At 36.2% G+C, this 17,516-nt stretch overlaps 1 protein-coding gene across 1 annotated transcript; it reads left to right on the top strand.

The window, feature by feature from the left end:
- The first annotated feature begins 4,450 nt into the window (after positions 1 to 4,450).
- LOC149775918 (potassium voltage-gated channel protein Shaw-like) lies at positions 4,451 to 16,374 on the top strand. The gene is made up of 2 exons (XM_089943539.1): positions 4,451 to 5,047; positions 15,223 to 16,374. The coding sequence occupies exons 1-2, from the start codon at positions 4,457 to 4,459 to the stop codon at positions 16,372 to 16,374; spliced, it is 1,743 nt and encodes a 580-aa protein (XP_089799665.1). The 5' UTR covers positions 4,451 to 4,456.
- Positions 16,375 to 17,516: the final 1,142 nt, after the last annotated feature.

Genomic DNA, 17,516 nt, shown 5'->3' with positions numbered 1-17,516 from the left:
CAACAGGGGATTGTGTTACTTGAGCTCGAAAGTGAATATCAACGAAAGATTGTCTCGATAAATAAAGATGCTCCAGAGAAAAGTAAAAAATCGGATACAGCGTCGTAACATCGAATTCTGATATTTGCAACCTGTGTCTATGTTTTGATCGCCTCCTATAAATGTCATCAAACGATGATATGCACGAGCTACATGATTTTGATCACAATTTAACAATATATCCTCAGCTGGTTCTTGATGCCCGTTTATCCTCAGAGAAACTTCTTTAACTCTAAGTTTGTCAAATATCATATAACTACGTGTTTGTGAATTTATTCGCGCAAAATCTTGTAAAGCAACAAATATATGTCGTGGTGCTTATACACCTTGCTGTGATGCTATGTGCCATTAAATAAACCATTCCCACTAGTTTGAACACTGTCTGTGGTCACTGTCAACCATGATAGTAATGATTTACCACCTGAATCCAAAAAAGAAAGTAGTTTTTGTTCTTCGGCAATTGTTGGAGTCATTACTGACATCCACAACGATAGTTTTGTTAGTATTACTTTACCAGCATCACCAGTAGGTCGCTAAATTGCATCATCATCAGTAGCCTTTCTTACAAGTGCAACTGTATGTCTAGGTCCAAAGATAACTTTTCTAACATTTCTACAAAATCCAAAAATATGTGACAGTGGAATTGAGCATGAAAATCTTCTACGATCATCTTTCATCATTGATCGTCGTGATAAAAATCCTAAGTTGTAATCTGTATTAGCATCATGAGACACCGGCCACACCACAGCATCAGCAGTATCGGTGTCGTTTCTTCGTCATCTTATAGTATGAGGCATGTGGTCATGGCTGTCAGTACTCTCTTTGGCCAACATCACTGTCGGGCCTGCTGATCTTGTATAATCATCTGAATATTTTGCTACACCTATTATTGTCGTGGCATTGACAGCGTCCTTCTGAACTGATTCAATATTTCTTCCGTCCATGATATACGTGGCACTGTCAAATAACGTCATGAAACCGTTGTTGACAAAACCAACTCTAACATCAGCTGCGCATTCAGTATCATCTGCTTTTATAATTTCACCTTCTACCTCAATAAATGCTTCAGCGGGTAAGAAATATCTGCTTGTGTCCTGAACTTGTAATTCAACTCGCCCACGCTGATTTGGTTGTCGTATGTCATAAGAACAAAATTGATGAACGCGTATAGATACTTCTTTAAGAACACGTGCGTCTAACGCTTGATAATATACACGTTTGAACATTTTGTTATAATTGGTATCCTCTAACACGAAGACCACTTCCTGCTATCAAAGTTGAAGCTATATTTTTTCTGATAGTTTCTTTACCACGAACAGCCTCAATAGCTTTCATCCCTAATTGTTTTACAATCGGTATTGCTTTTGAGGCTATCCTTCTAAATAGATCTTGAACATCACCAAGTCCATCTCCGCAAATCGCTTTGTAAGTTGGTAATCGTGAGTTCACTACCCTGATAATTACGGGTCTACGTTGTGCATTGTATACATTCATTTTTCTAAATTAGATGTTGATTAATTAGTTGTTTGATAGTCGCTGTGATAATCATCAGGAAGTTCATCAATGAGAGAACGATAAATATTGCGATCCATAATACCGCCAGTAAATAATCTTCGACACATATCAGATATTTCATTAATGATTTCAGGCGAATTATTTCCTGCAATCAGAACTTATAATTTGTCTACTTCAGAAAGAACACTGCAAAGACATGCAATAAGACCGCTTCCTTCAGTAGTTGAGCAAATACCACTTCCAGCAGCGCCGGGAGGATCTTCTGGATCATAACATGTTTCTACTCGTTACTGTTCTAAACTCTGTTTAAATGTAATGTACTCTGGATCCTTTAATTTAATATCTGAATCTTTAGCAGCAAAATATATTACATGAATCCAATGTTCAGGTGATACTTTTGCAATATATTCAGATTTTAAATATTTTCTTCTATAATTATATTCATTTGCAGCTATGTCAGTTAATTTATCCTGATTTTCAGCAAACTTCTCAAGAGTTTTATCAGTAAAATTGTATTTAGGTTTTTGTTGTGGTTTTGATTGTGAGTAATTCGTGAAGGAGGTTGTGGTTCTAATTGTTCTCGCTCTATTTGTTGCTGTGGTGGAGGAAACTGGTAGGAAGGTTCTTTCTTAGTAGGTTGTGGTTTAGTAAGTGATTCAGAAAGTGGAACCGCCCATGGATCAATTTCTTTCTTCTGTTTTTTTCTTAGTTGATCTACTTTTCCAGAGAACTTATCAAAATCTGGATCAACCGTACCACCCTTATTACGATGAATTCTAAAGATGGTCTTACGATATTCATCCTCATAAAGTCCATAATGTTCTGGTAACATATCAGACAAATAATTAGAATCGTTGGCAGTATACTCAGCTAATTGATCATCATTCATATTTTAATTTTTTCATACTTTTCAGGTCTAAATTTATCAATTTATGTTTGAACAGATGGAATAATTTATTTCTCTTCTTCTTTCTTTCGTCGTTTTTTGTTATTTCTTTGCTTGGTTTTGTTCTTTCATTTCTTTGCTGTTTTCGTTTTTCATATTGATCATACACATCGTTTAACCGCCCTGATGTATTCTATGTACGATACACTTTTTGTGTCAGTTCGACCTTTTCAAGTTTTAATTTTATAAGCCCAGTGTTGTATACTGGGAATATATTTTCCAAATGTTGGTCTCAGCGTTTGTTTTCTCTTTTGATGGTATGTAAGAACAAGAGCTGGAAATCCATTTGGATGAGTTTTATCGATTAATTTTAAAGCATCTTCAGTACATTTATTACGTAATTCTTCGGCTATTTCTTCATCAGTTTTTTTCTCTTTTCTAATAGGTTTTGCTGGTAGAGGCATTCGACCAGGAAGATCTTGTAAAAGTCTTGATGTTTCTTCAGTTTTTTCAGCTATTTTTCAAGTCGAGGAAGAAGTTTAGTTGTTTCAGTAACAGATTTGAATAATTGCTGAGAACTCTCTGCAAATTCTACATAAGGTTCTTGACGTTCTTGGAGGTTTTGTCTAAGAGAATCACGAACAGGCAAAAAAATTTTTTATTGCTTCCAATCTTTCTCTAGCTAATCTAGCTGTATAAGATTCCATAGCTGGTGCCATACTATTGATATATAAATAATGATCTAATTATAGCAGCAGAGGAGGCTCGACCTCAATGAGACGTCTGGCGGGTAAATGCTTACATATATACTTTTAAAAAAACGAAAACGACAAAAATAAAGTAACAAAAATCTAACCCCCCAGAATGACTCTGGGAAGGAAACTCTTGGAAAAAAACTCTCGCTAACGTTAGAGGCTTTGGTTTACCGTCAGTGACCTTATTTGTTTTATTTTTTTTCGAATGAGGTTTTTTGTTTTCTATGTTACGTTTCAGCTATAGGTCTGTTCGCTTCCTCTGCTGCTAATGCAGTCCTCTGTCTGTACAGTATTTATCATAGGAAATTAAATAAGTATTTGCATGGTTACTTAAGCGTTTGTTGTCAGTTACGATGTGCTGCAAACAAATTTTAAGGGCATCGGATAGCTGGTTGGTCACTGCCATTTCACTGCTGTCAGCATGGGTTCAAATCTCGGGCTCGACCAATGTATGTTTGCGTGAAAACTTGCCAGTAGTCTCCGCTTAGATCGTTGACTCTTATCGGGATTTTCCAGCCTTTTCCTCAACCGATTATGCTGACTGCCAGATTTAGCCTGTTATGTGCTGATAAAAATCGTTAACTCCATATTAACAACATATTATGAAACTTATACAAAATTCAAAAGTTTGAAAGATATTAGCACAAAGGTATGCTGCAATTTCTCGTGGCCATTATGCAGCTGACTTCATAGACGAAGAGACATCATTATGTTTATAGTATATACCTTTATTGTCTAAAATGAAGCGACCCTCTCTCTCTCTCTCTCTTCACTGACGATTTCCAATACTTAATGTTAATTCGTGCGGACGTCAGAATGGTGGACCTCAGTGGTATGAATATCGATCCAATCAGGACAGTTAAAATGAACTGCTTCACTAAATAGTGCAGCTTTTCCTTGATGATAAAATCTATATTTCAACACACGAACACTATAAGTGATTAAAAACAGGACTTGAAATCGTGTTTTTGAAACTCTGCAAGGATGAAGCAAGACCTACAGACTAAAACAACCCGTGAACATAATTGACAATTCGGAGTCTGTTCAAAGCCACAGCCAGAGAGAAAGTGACAGCTGAGTTAATATTCTATTACAAGTAAAACTATGTATTTTAAGGAAGAGAACAGGAAGCACAAAAACTTCATTTATACAATGTATTCCTCTCTGGTGCAATGATAATATAATATCGTATTGCATATTGCAGATAGTTTTTGGCTGTATTTGTGATTGCCAAAACAGAACGTTGAATTTACAGTTCAAAATGGAGAGTAACAAAGATTCGCCTATTCAAATAACTGAAACAGTCGGAAATGTTATCAAATTGGACCAAACAAGTTGTCAGACTAGACGGAATGTCTCGAAAGATAATGATGACGAAAACGAATACGGCACTGGCATGCACGACAATGTAAATTTAAACGTAGGAGGCATCCGGCACGAAACAAAAATATCCACCTTAGAAAAATGGCCAAACACACGACTGCACGACGTAGCCGCAACGGCCAAGGCAACGGGAAGGAGGGAATTTTATTTCGACAGGAATCCACAAATATTTGTACATATTCTTAATTATTACCGAATCGGAAAGTTACATATTCCAAGCGATATTTGCGGACCTATGGTCAAGGCTGAAATTGACTACTGGGGTTTGGATGAGAAAGAGATCGAGCAATGTTGCTGGGTTAATTACATAAGTTATGAGGACACAACGGAGATGTTGAAGAAGTTTGAAGCGGATGAAGAGAACCGATATAATTCCGTCCATACTGATGATCGGGATCCCTTCTGGACAAGAACCAGACCCAAACTATGGAAGGCCCTCCAAGATCCATATACTTCTAAGAGAGCATTGGTAACTAAAATAGTTCATGCTATTCTACCCCGTCAATGTTTTGATTTTTTCTTCTAAAATTTCATCCGGAATATAAATCAAACGTAATTAATATCTTTACAAGCAAACGTGTTTGAACTGTTAACAAGGTATGCATTTTCAGATGTACTATTAAACGCATATATGAAAAGCAAATTTAGATTTAATTTTTGCCGATTCCAAAAAAAATCTTACTGTAATCCACTGCTCAAACGTCAGTTCCTTCTACGTGGATATTAGGATCTCTTCAATATTTTTTCATTGGCTTCAAATCTAAGCTGATTGAGGCAATCGGTCTAAATGTTTCAATCATTTTAGCTAGAACAGAAAACGTCCTCAGATAAATAGTTGCTTATTTAGTGATTGTTTGCATGCTATATCATTTTACAAAGCAAAGCTTATTGCAAAATTAGAGGGAAGCACATTATCCTGTTTTCTTGTTGTGTTTTTTTATGGTTGAATCGTACTCAATAGAATATTTCTTCCCTATGTTGTACTAATAAACAAAATGTTTCGCAAAGATCACGAATCGCACTGTCAATCAATTTTAGAATGAAACATAATATTATATTCGGCATCTGATCTATTCTGTCGTTTGCTTTGATAGCCACTTACATGTAATGTATTATGTAACATGTTCAGTTTCATTTCTCATAACATTGACAAAGTTCAGTCCCATGATGACAAATTTTATTTCATAGTGTAATGCTTAATATTATTTTAATTAAATGGGGAAGTTTTATTTTTTCTCCATCTATTTCCCAAAAGGATTCATGCGGGTTAGGGATTCATCATGTTAATGATCAGGCGTAACATTCTTTGTTATACCCCTGTAACTATTGCATTAACTAAAATCTGAACGTCTTTTAATTTGGGGACTTGATAACATTATATAGAAAACAATTATGCTGGTCTATTTACGCAAGTTTGATTGGATTTATTTGGGTCTATGTTCTATTCAACAACAGTACACATTAGCATGTCATCAAAGGCGACCAATGTAGGAAGGAGCCAAATGTAGCTCATTTGTTAGCTTATCGGACTCGCGACCTAAGGAGTACAGCTTGAATTTTACCATTAGATTACCTCAGATCAACCTCTCTGTGTATCCTTAGAAAAGGCACTTTAACCAAATAGCCTCAGCACTGATTAGTCTAGTTGTGTTCTTGCACTGTAAAAGACAAAATCAAGCCAATAATATTGAACAGACTTTATATTTAAATATAAAACACACTGCTTGATTTGAAAACAAAGACTAATTTGTATCTTATATCTCTTTCCTGCTTTATTTGTTCTGTCTTTCTGTTTCACTGTAGATCTCTAAATTTTCATTCTTTATTGTCTGATTGTCGATTTAGCACACCGAAAAAGCAAGCAATCAGAGCATGGTAATTTATTTATAAATTACATCCAGTGCTTCTTATCTTTTTCCGCAATCAAACTAAGCGAAATGTTACATGAGATTTCTATTTGTACACTTTTATGAGTGGAATAATGTGATACATCATGTTTCATTTAAAATATTAAAATATTATTGAATCATGTTTTTGATAGAGATATCAGACGCTTGAAATAATAAACGGATTGATCGTTTGCTTCGAAATTTGAGAACAATATGATATTTGAGAAGACATACAAATGCTGCATCCGTTTATGTAGGAATTCGTGCTAGTTTCTCTAATACTGTTTATGCTTTCAGACGTTTTAATACTATCATCGGTCAGCACTTTTGTGGGAAAAACTCCTAAAATGAAGTGCTTAAACGGAACGAGACTTTAATTATTTTTTTAAAAACTAAAGTGAGAAGTGGAAAGAAAGTTTGTATCATCAGTTTTCAAGAAAAGCAGAGAAAACTCCACAAATCCAACAGCAAACTTCTTATTGGTTATATATCAGAGACGACGTAAGGTGAATGTAATGTTATATACAAAAGCCGAATATATCTGGGACAGATTTTGACCTTTATAAAACGCGAAATCAAAATCATATAGCAGAGTGTAATATATTTTTTATGTTCAGTCATTTAATTTGCTCTACCTCATTATTTCTCTCTTCTGTAATTCTTTGTTTTATTTTGTTTTTCTTTTTTTCTTTCTTCAATCTCGTGCCTTCATTTCTTCTTTCTTTCATCGGAAATGGGTCCTATATGCTTTCCTCAAACCACACTCATCTTAACAATTTAATGTAAATTTTATTGTCAAGTCTCTTTCCTGATTTTGGGGCAAGGACTGATGGAAATAAGTTTAGCTTCATATTAGTTGAGAGCTTATTTATATTCGCCATGCTGACGTGGTCTGCCTTGAATACCTACGAGGCAGAGAACTATATTAGCATATCTAAACAAAATTATTTATTTATTTTATTTTTTTATTTTACTGCTGACATTTTTTGTTATATCAATATCAGCTTTTATCATGATTATTACTACGCAGCTACGTTGTATATACAATTCCATGTCTCAAATATACGGTCTCGCTATTTCGTAATTGCAAGCCAGATACCTAGCAATTACGATACCAAAATTACTTTGCAGTTGTAATGATATATTTAATCGTATTTACAGACAGGTCCAGTCGTAGTTACAAGATAAAATATTCATTTCAACGTTGCATTAACTGATTGCCGCCATTTCCTAATTCTCTGGAGAAATCTCGAATGTGACATTTAAAAATTAGGCTTTTCCTGATAAACAATCTTCTTCCTTTGATTATTAGATAATACCAATGCAAAAACAGGATTGAAATGCGTTAAGAGCGATCACTTCATAAAATGGTTTCTAAACACTTTATGAGTTTATGCTCATAACATGCAACATGATCAGAAGCATCTATTTGAAAAGATTCAAGCCTGTAATTGAAGGAGTACTGCGTATGTAGTCTTGTCAACATTGTTACAAAGCACAACTGGATACAGATTGTACCATAGAGAAAGAATATAATGTATCATTACGAAGACAAGCGAGATAATAATCGGCATGATTTGAGCAACATTTTTGTCTTCTATAGAAGATACAGATAATGATTGGGTCGATACGCATGGTTCAAAACGTGTACTTATTTTATCAGACAAACATATAATTGAAGAAATCTGAATGTGCCTTGGGTATTTTTTACTATTTTTGTCGTTGACATTATCAGCTTAATCGTTTTCATCAGCAGCTTATTCGTCATCTTCTTCAAGGAACAAACGTGTGGTCTAATATTAAGCGTGTTTCTTTCTTCTTTTCTTTTTTTAAATCGAATTTACATATGTGATTTTTAATCTTAAATGTTCCATTAGTGTAACAATAATACAAATTTTAGTAATAACCATATACTGCATTGCAATGTTAAACTTAGCAAGATAATATTTCACATCGAGACTAGAGTATTTAGTGCATGACGTTTGAGTCTTTTATCGCTATACCACCATTTACTAAACTCGTGGAGAGAGAGAGAGAGAGAGAGATTCCATCTCGGCCATTCAGAATGTCTTTTATTTGAGACTGTATATAATTTTGTAATACTTAACTTTGCTTCTTCCGGTTACCTTATCTATCTTCTTTAGTGTATGTAATCGCCACCGAAAGTCGGTGGTTTATGGATTATCCCATTTCATTGACATCGATAACAACCAAATGCAGGCAACTGAGCCATTAATGTACAAGAAATACAAGTGCAAGTTTCAATTTGTCATCTATCTACGTTTCTGTCTTTAACATATAAAGTAAAATTGCATAAACCGAATGAATAGCTCAGTCCCAGTGTTAAAGATTCTCTAGTTTGACCCTATAGAAAACAGTAAAGCCCTTGGAGGTTTGAAGTTGTACTTCAGTGTATATAGCCATCTGCCTAGATTTATGTGCGCATTTTGTTTTAATTTGACAAAAAACAGCCCCATGTATCGTAAACAATTCCCATAACTACTTCACTTACGTTGTAATGACAATATTTTCGTGTAATATAAGAAAATCTTAAATGCACTGATATGCATACAATACAACCATATACGCTTTACTGGACTAATGGGCCATTAACAGCTGGGTAATAAAACCATATACCTTGATACACGTAAATTTGCAAATGGATGCCAGAATAAATTTGTTTCATTTATCAAATCAGATACAAAGTTTTCGCAATCAGCATCTGGGGAAATCTTTGTATCTGATTAATAATGATATATAATTAAGTGAACAAAACACTATTATATCGCAATTTGTATTGGTAATATTTTTCCATATTGGAATTTGCAATTTCCACTCTAACTGTATTATTTTGTCTGGTTGACAAAGTGCCTCTGTTTACCAAATATAGCTGTTTTATTACCAATTTACACTGCACCCATGGATTTAAACGCGTGTTTTAGTTACAACTGACACTCGAATAAGCATAAACAAGACATGATCTGGGCAAGAAAGGGATCGATCGGAAGTGAATTAAGTGTAAGGTGGCACCATCTGCTACGAAACTGGCAAGGGAGGAATGTTTCTAGGCAATGTACTGTACCCTTGTCGTATTCAAGTGTCCATACCACAAAGTAATAAAATCTAGATAAGCCATCAGTTATATCGACGGAATTGTCAAATAGTTACCTTTCTGTTGCAGCCGTTTGCTAACAACGGAATAGAAACTTTTAATTCGACATGCCACACACAAGTGCAAAATGTTCACAGGCAATGTGCTTGTTAAGTTATAAGATCAAAAGCATTTCGTGATATTTTCTAGTAAGCGTTTCTTACAAAAGATGTGTAATTATATATTTTATCAAAATTGTACAAATATTCGGTGACAAATTGCATATAAGAACTGATTAATCAGATTGTTTGATGATGTTGCTGGATCTTATACATGACAACTCGATCTGAACTATGCATAAGCTTTATATATAAACTTGATTCCGCGATAGAGTTATAAATGTTTGAAAAATCGACTTAGGTAAGTTATGCCGTGCATACTTTCATCTTCTTTTATTGGTATGGACACTTGAACACCATGGTACCAAACACAGTCCTGGCAAGTTTTCATCCACATCATTGCGAGATCACGGTGAGCTCATACGTCCTACCCCCGCCTCCACTCCCAACCCATATATCCTATCCCAGCCTTGATTTGCAGTCTTCCCATTATGTTTCCCATTATGCCGTATGGTAGGGTACAGCTCATAGTAATCGCATCAAAGACAGTTTTATGGTCAGCCAGATGTTTAATGGCTTCGTCTATGTCATGGTAAAGTGTTTCGAGCCCCATTTCGTCAGCAATTTATTTTTTAAAGTCTGCTGAAACCCAGTCCGTTCTTCTGTTAGGGACTCAAGGTATCTTCATCCAGGTCAGATTCAGTTTCAGTCTCTGCTTCTAGGTGGAACAGGTGGTGGTGGTGGTGGAGGTAGGAGATGTGGAAGAGGTGGACTGCCTTCTCCCACATCATTGTTTCTTTCGCGTCGCTTTTGTGGTGCTGATTTAACCGGCGGTTTAGGCTGTGGGGGATCAACTCTTCTGGAAGGGCCCCGTCTTTGCTGAGTTGGCCTTTGTGGATACGTTCTATCGAGTTGTTTTTGATACCTATTGTGATATCTATCATTGCCTATTCATTTCCCCTATTTATATTTTGTCTGTCTTCTCTATATGTAGTTTCTTTCTCATATATGAGCAATAGTGTCGTCCTTTTCGTTTGTGCACGTTAGCTCCATCCTGTGGCCAATCTAAGACCCAAACGTCTCAAGGGGTGTCTTGCAGGGGTTGGGATAAGATCCATCGCTAGCTCAGATTTTCGCTATGTGTTGCTTCTACTGTGTTCGCTGCAACTTGAATGGAGCGAATTCTATTCTATTTTATTATTGAATTAACGAGGTGTGCGCACATTAAATGCATGTGCCTCGGGTATATGACCGCACTGCGGCCTGTTAATTATTCCTGGGGAGAGGAATCAGTGCCTCATCCTCCAGCACTTATATGCTCAAGGAGCACTGTTAATTTAGCCTCAGGCCGTGGGTCCATATAGGTCCCTAACTGCCTGAATGGAGGGCTGACATGAGTGCGAATAGACTCAACACACTCTCATGTTTTAGAAATAACAAACTGTTTCACTTGATGGGATGAGTGGGAATTGTGCTCACTCACTCATGTGTTTATTTGGAAACATTTATGCGCGCATTGCGTTCTGATAATTGGTGTCTGTCCTTGGCACGGGAGAGGAAATGCGGGAAGGCAGGTTACTGTCCGTTGTTTCCAGGTCGATCTAAGGTTCCGCTATGCCAGAATTATGAAATTTATGTTCTAATTTTTTATATTGAATTTGGAAGAATATTCTGTGCTGTTTAAGGTTAGTATAACATGCATATAGAGGTTTTGTTTGTCGGTGATGACATTTTGGAGAAATTCTTTGCCTTGCGTCAAAGTGGCATCTTTCAAAGCTTACAATCCTTCTGTCACCATCGGTACCAAAACCAGGGCTACCAAAGGAAATACCGATTTCAGCGTATCTTCTAAACCATGTCGTTGCTGTCAAGCGCCGCCTCGGTACCCTGGATGTATGACTTACAACTGAAAATGAAGTTTAACCATGACATTTCCTTTGGAGAACGGAATATTTTGTCCCCAGATCTCTTTTTATAGCAATGTTGATAGCGTCAATATGCGACTTACTGATCGGTAAATAGTGAGGAAGTACAAGTTTGCAGTGAACGTAATATGTGTTTCTAATCTGCATGGTCATTGGACGTGGCAGAATCCACTTTGAAAGGAATGACACGTAATAACGGTACGGAGGTGTGTCCTACTATATTGTACTCCACCACATCGAAATACAAAAAGATCAAATTGAGTTCTTGGTTCATTCTGCAGGGATCCAAAAGCCCTGTACAAATCCATATTACTATTGATCTTCGGGCTCAGATTCAGTGCTACCATCTGTGGATGTCCGCCAAACATTTCACACAAACTACCGTTAAACCTGATGGACAACGTTTCGGTATACTGAAATTGCATCAGTAGGCGACGATCCACTTTATGGTACTCAATCCTAGCCCATTTTTGGATCTGTTCATGGCTTTGCCAAAAGCTACTTGGAACCTGTCAGCAAATATGTGAAGGAATTTTTAACCTGTAGAAGCTGAATGATGAATTGCTTGCAAACTTTGTGTCACCTAAAAGCCCGATTTTATTCATCTCTTCTTGCAATTACACGTTCAGGATTTCGACCTGGAAAGTGTTTTGAGTTTCATTGATGGATTCGATTTGTGTAGGGTACATCAATTCCACCAAAGCTACATCCCAATGGGCTTCGTGATATAATTGGATGGCCTGATTGAATTTGGCCGTGTAACAACACAACATGTTTTTGGGAAACACCTTTAAGGAACTGTCTCTGGGTAGGGTTAAGTAAACTTGGTTGTTGTTGTTCATAATTCCAGAGTTCTGCTGCTGTCTGATGTCAGAATGTCAGAGAAGGATTGGGGAAAATGTAACTGATGCAACTGCTCTCTAAAATGGTCCACAATTGTTTGTCTCGTTGTTTCAAACTCAAATCGGCAATGGCAGCACCGATGACACAATACACAACAACGATTTGGCAAACAAAGACGATTTGCTTCTTAGGAACACGTTCTCCACACCACACCACACACACAAGGGTTGCGTTTGTAGGTCTTGCGGAGAAGAACTCTGTGAATAAGTGGTCACTGCGATGATAGAGGTTGAGGCTGTGTTGAAGGGCATGATGGTCACTCCAAGAATCAAAACTGAGAGGATATCCTTTCCAACGCACTTTGACTTATTATTCACCTCGTTTTCCTACATTACGGGTTCTTCGTTCAAGAATACTTTCGATGTCGTACACATCTTCTTCGTTTTTGGTCAAGCCTTGTAACTCGGGCAAGTAAACGGTTCCTTTTAACACTTCACCGTTCATGTCTTCCAATTTATAGACGGCATGATGACGACCAAGTTCTCGTCCAGTGACAAGAAACGATTCATTGGTTCAGTTGGGTAAGTTATCTTTGTCGAAAGTGCGTTTGGCTTTGCCAACGTGCACCCAGTCTTCTGCTCCCAACACTCCAACTTTCTTGGGGACGTACCGAACGGAAGCTCCAAAAAATAATAAGTTTCGTAGACAACATAATGGCAACGTATGTTCATGATTGCCAAGTTAAGCTGTTCCCTTTTTTATTTTTTTTTTTTATATATTTTGTAATCAGGAAGTTATAAATTCTAACAAATTATTAATAGGAATATTATGTTTAATATGTTATATTATAGTTTGTATACACATCATTACGTTACTACTTCCGGGTTTAATGGAGATCTTAGCCCCATATTAGTTTGGTTCCCTAACGTTACCTAGCTACAATTAGGCTGAAGATCTATAGTTGTGAGACTGTCTTCTGTTTTGTACTAGTTTCCTGAATTGTGGTCCTTGTCCAATATGTATGGAAAAATATGTGTCACGTTCAACCCAGATAAAAGTCATCAAAATGCAAGAACTTTTAAAAATGGCACCATTATTGCTGGGAGATGTAAATTGTGACGAGTCGTAAGTTAATGTGTTCGCATACTCATCAGGATGCAAAATTGAAAGCGTACAAATAAACACTAGCCATATATATATATATATATATATATATATATATATATATATATATATATATATATATATATATATATATATATATATATATATGGGGGCCCAATGGTTGAACGGGCTCGCCTTTATAGGTCGCTGCCATTTCAGCTGTGTCCGCGTGGGTTCGCATCTAGGGTTCGGTCAATGTGGGCATGTTAGAAAGTTCGCCAGTAGCTTAGCTAGGGTCGATGAATCCTACCGGGCTTTTTTTTCCAAGTTCTTCCATCCACCAGTTATACTGGCCGCAGTATATAGCCTGCGAACAAAACCGTCAAATAACCATGAGTGTTTTTGTATCATGCATTTTCTTTTCCTATTTTGATTCATTTAGTTTGTTTGTTGATATTATTAATTCCCTTCAGTCACCTCTGTAAAGTTTATAATGGAGACAACTTAGTAAAAGTAGTTGTTACCATGCTTAGTTTTTCTTTTTTTCCAAAGATATTACATATTAGCAAAACAATGTATTCAAACTAACAAATAAGAGGGTGGTGATACCTCATTCTGTATTAATATAAGCATTGTGATTAATATTTCGACGATATAATAATCTCCAAAAGCTATACATATATGTGTGTGACATTAGCTTTAGACTTTATCAAAGCCTTATGTAAAATATGTTTCATAGACGCATTAAAAAATAAAAGCCTCTGCTTTTCTTAATATTAATGATTATATCGTACACAAACGACAGTATTTTACATTTGATGATAAATGATTTTCGCTTCATTTCTTCTCATTCGATTATTAGCACAATACGATATTGTTGTTAAACAGCATGACAATAAGCTCGTTTCAAACATTTCCTGAAAAATTGTATCACGTTTCCATAGAACCTGTAGTAATCATATCCAGATATTGACTCCAAAGTTTCCTTTCTTCCGCTACACGCCACAAACTGAAAGCACTCAAGGCACTGCCTGAGTCTGGCTTGAGATTGTTGTTTCTGCTATCTCCAAAGATGTTAAGTTTGTTTTAGTTATCAATTGATAGTATCTTAAACGGAGTTATGCGACAAATAATTTCATCCAATCGAATCAAACAATCACATATTCACAAGACTCAGTTTTCACGCTTGATTTGTCTTGCTTCATATTTGCTTGATTTATTAGCTCGCAATTTTAAAACCATTGATGTGTATTTCACGCCACTTACTACAAAATAGGATCCAAACGTAAAATACAGAGAAGTATTCTCTGTCAAATAAGGAAACAAATATATGTGAGAATAACCCAATACTTTCTTCTGTTTAGAAATTAAGAATAGAGCCATTATACGAGACTATGCAACTTTACAGTCCATGTAAATGGTACAGTATGAGTGACACCTGCACCGAGCAACTGGCTAATTACATAATTACATAGCTCGAGAAAGATATATCCAACATCAATGTCCCATAATCAAACAAATAATCACTAGTATCTAACGATGATGTAAGCGAATAATGAATACACTAAGTTTTTTGCAATTGTTTCTTTGCATGCATTCGTCCTTTCTGCCTAGACTATTTGATATCGCTTCTTATATGGAATTGTGTTTGTTTTTATTTTGTATACTTTCAGATCTATGCCATTGTTTCCCTGCTGGTCCTGCTTTTGTCCATTATCGTTTTTGTTTTGGAAACCATGCCATCGTTTCGGACCTTGACTGACCATATCAGTGGCAGTTCCGAAGATATCACTATTCAGGAGCTACGTAGTGAATTGGACATTTTCACAGATATATCGCCCGGTGACATTTTATTAATTATAGATAATTTCTGCAACTTATTTTTCTTTATAGAACTCGTGGTCACATTCCTGGCCTCACCAAACAGATTAAAGTTTTTGAGATCGCCAGTGACGTGTGTTGAGATACTTGCCCTCATACCTTATTACATAGGAGTAATGATCGTCATGCTTCACCCAAACCCAAAAGACATTTTCAATGTTATCCGGGTACTTTTCGTCACACGTGTTTTCAGAATATTCCGCGTATTTGTGTTAATGAAGCACTTCCTGGCATTAAAAATATTCTTTTATACCATCATTGGCAGTACGAAAGAACTTCTTTTATTACTGATAGTGTTTTTAATTGGAGTTATTATATTTGCGTGTATTGAGTACTACATGGAATTATTTTCTGGAATTGAAACAGAAATAGAGCATATACCGATGGCATTTTGGTGGGCAATTATTACAATGACTACAGTTGGGTACGGTGACATAGTGCCAAAATCCGTACTTGGCCATGTGGTTGGTGCATTGTGTGCTGTCAGTGGTGTTTTAGTCATATCCCTATCTGTACCAGTCATTGTAAATAACTTTACAATGTATTATGTACATGCTCAGTCTTGGGACAAACTCATGAAAAAGAAAAGAATAAATAAGCAGGAATTGAATTCGAGGTATTTGAAGCAAGAGATAGAGATAACAGAAAATGTGACCAAAAAGGGTATTTTGGGAAAATTGTTGGGATGCAAAAAAACAAACTCCGTGGGCGCCTTAGTGCCTGGGAAATCAGATACAATTCAGTATAATAATGGCTTTGGCTCAGTGATTAAAGTTCAGCCTATTAGATGCAATAAAGATATTGCTAGCGGTTCTCCAGAAGAAAACACGGGAGAAAAGGAGTCAGATAATGACAAAATCGGTTGCCAAAAACAGACGACACATAACTCAAAAGGAAACAAAGTCAATGATAGAATTCCAGTCAGACACAAAGGAAAAGAGTAACTGCAAGAGGGAGCGAGGGTATACTCATTTCATTGAGTAAACTGATTACACCCTTTACTGTAAGGTGTCAAATATTAGGGTTAACATACTGCCCCTACTAACTATAAATTAGGAGCAAGAATGGGATAACGTCATGCAATGAAAATTGGAGTTTCAGCTATCCCGGATGTTCAATTCACACTTTATATCATATCTGGTAGACATCGTCATTGCAAAGAAATACTTAACCTCGCTTAATTAGTGCCGATAAATTAGCATGGCAAGCTAATATTCACACTGATAATGTGTGTGTGATTTGGGTTTTTAACATAGCTTTAACAATTTTTCAGTCATATTGCTACGATGTCTACAGTGTGGCAGTTTATAGTGATGTCTAGCACTGGGGCATCATGCCGCAGACATGTAGTATGATGTCCCACCCAGTCAGATTATCCTGACACCATGCTGACCAGTCCTAACACTAACCTCTTAATGATGAGTGCTAAGCGGGGCAGCTATTAGTGCCATTTTTGTAAGTCTTTGTTATGACTCGGCCAGGGATCGAACATTACTTCCCCCATCCGAGGCGGACGCTGTAACCACTAGGCGACCGGAGCGGTCCGATAATTTGTTCATACTTTACATAGTTTGATAGTGTTTTACAAATAACATAATGAAAGAAGACACAACAAAAATGCTCGTTACATATAACCTTCAGTGATTGTGTCCGTGTCTGTGTGTGATCAAGTATGTAAGGAATGGTTCACTTTGAAAGTTCCTGTTGAATACAGTGCGTGTACAAACCTTTTCATGAACATTTGTGAAAAGGCATGTACATTTGACAGGGCATATTATTTTTTTGAAAAATTATAAGAATTATGCACTTTTATATAACAATACATTTCTTTTTTCGGCATTAAATCCAGATTCACTATTCTTGCTTTGCATGACTTGTTTATTGGATAACAAGATTACAGTTACTTTAGAAGTTCTATTTGAACTGATTTCTGAATTCTTGCAGGAACATCGAAGACTTTTCTGAGAACGAAAAATGAAACTGATACGTAATAGAAAAATTGGGTTTTCCTTTCCACCGTCATCCATTAAGTAATTTCATATCTTGGGTTTTCTTTAAATTTTATATAATGGAGAAAAACTTATAA

Source organism: Sinohyriopsis cumingii, chromosome 19 (assembly GCF_028554795.1).
Source record: "Sinohyriopsis cumingii isolate HCF-2022 chromosome 19, ASM2855479v2, whole genome shotgun sequence".
Lineage (NCBI taxonomy): Eukaryota > Metazoa > Mollusca > Bivalvia > Unionida > Unionidae > Sinohyriopsis > Sinohyriopsis cumingii.
The sequence above is the reverse complement of the archived record's forward strand: the minus strand, read 5'-3'. Positions and strand labels throughout refer to the sequence as shown.

Excerpts from the sequence above, each read along its gene's own strand:
- LOC149775918 (XM_089943539.1), top strand. The coding sequence starts at position 4,457 with ATGGAGAGTAACAAAGATTCGCCTATTCAAATAACTGAAACAGTCGGA. Across the intron at positions 5,048-15,222 it reads ATACTTCTAAGAGAGCATTG|ATCTATGCCATTGTTTCCCT; the intron begins GTAACTAAAATA and ends GTATACTTTCAG.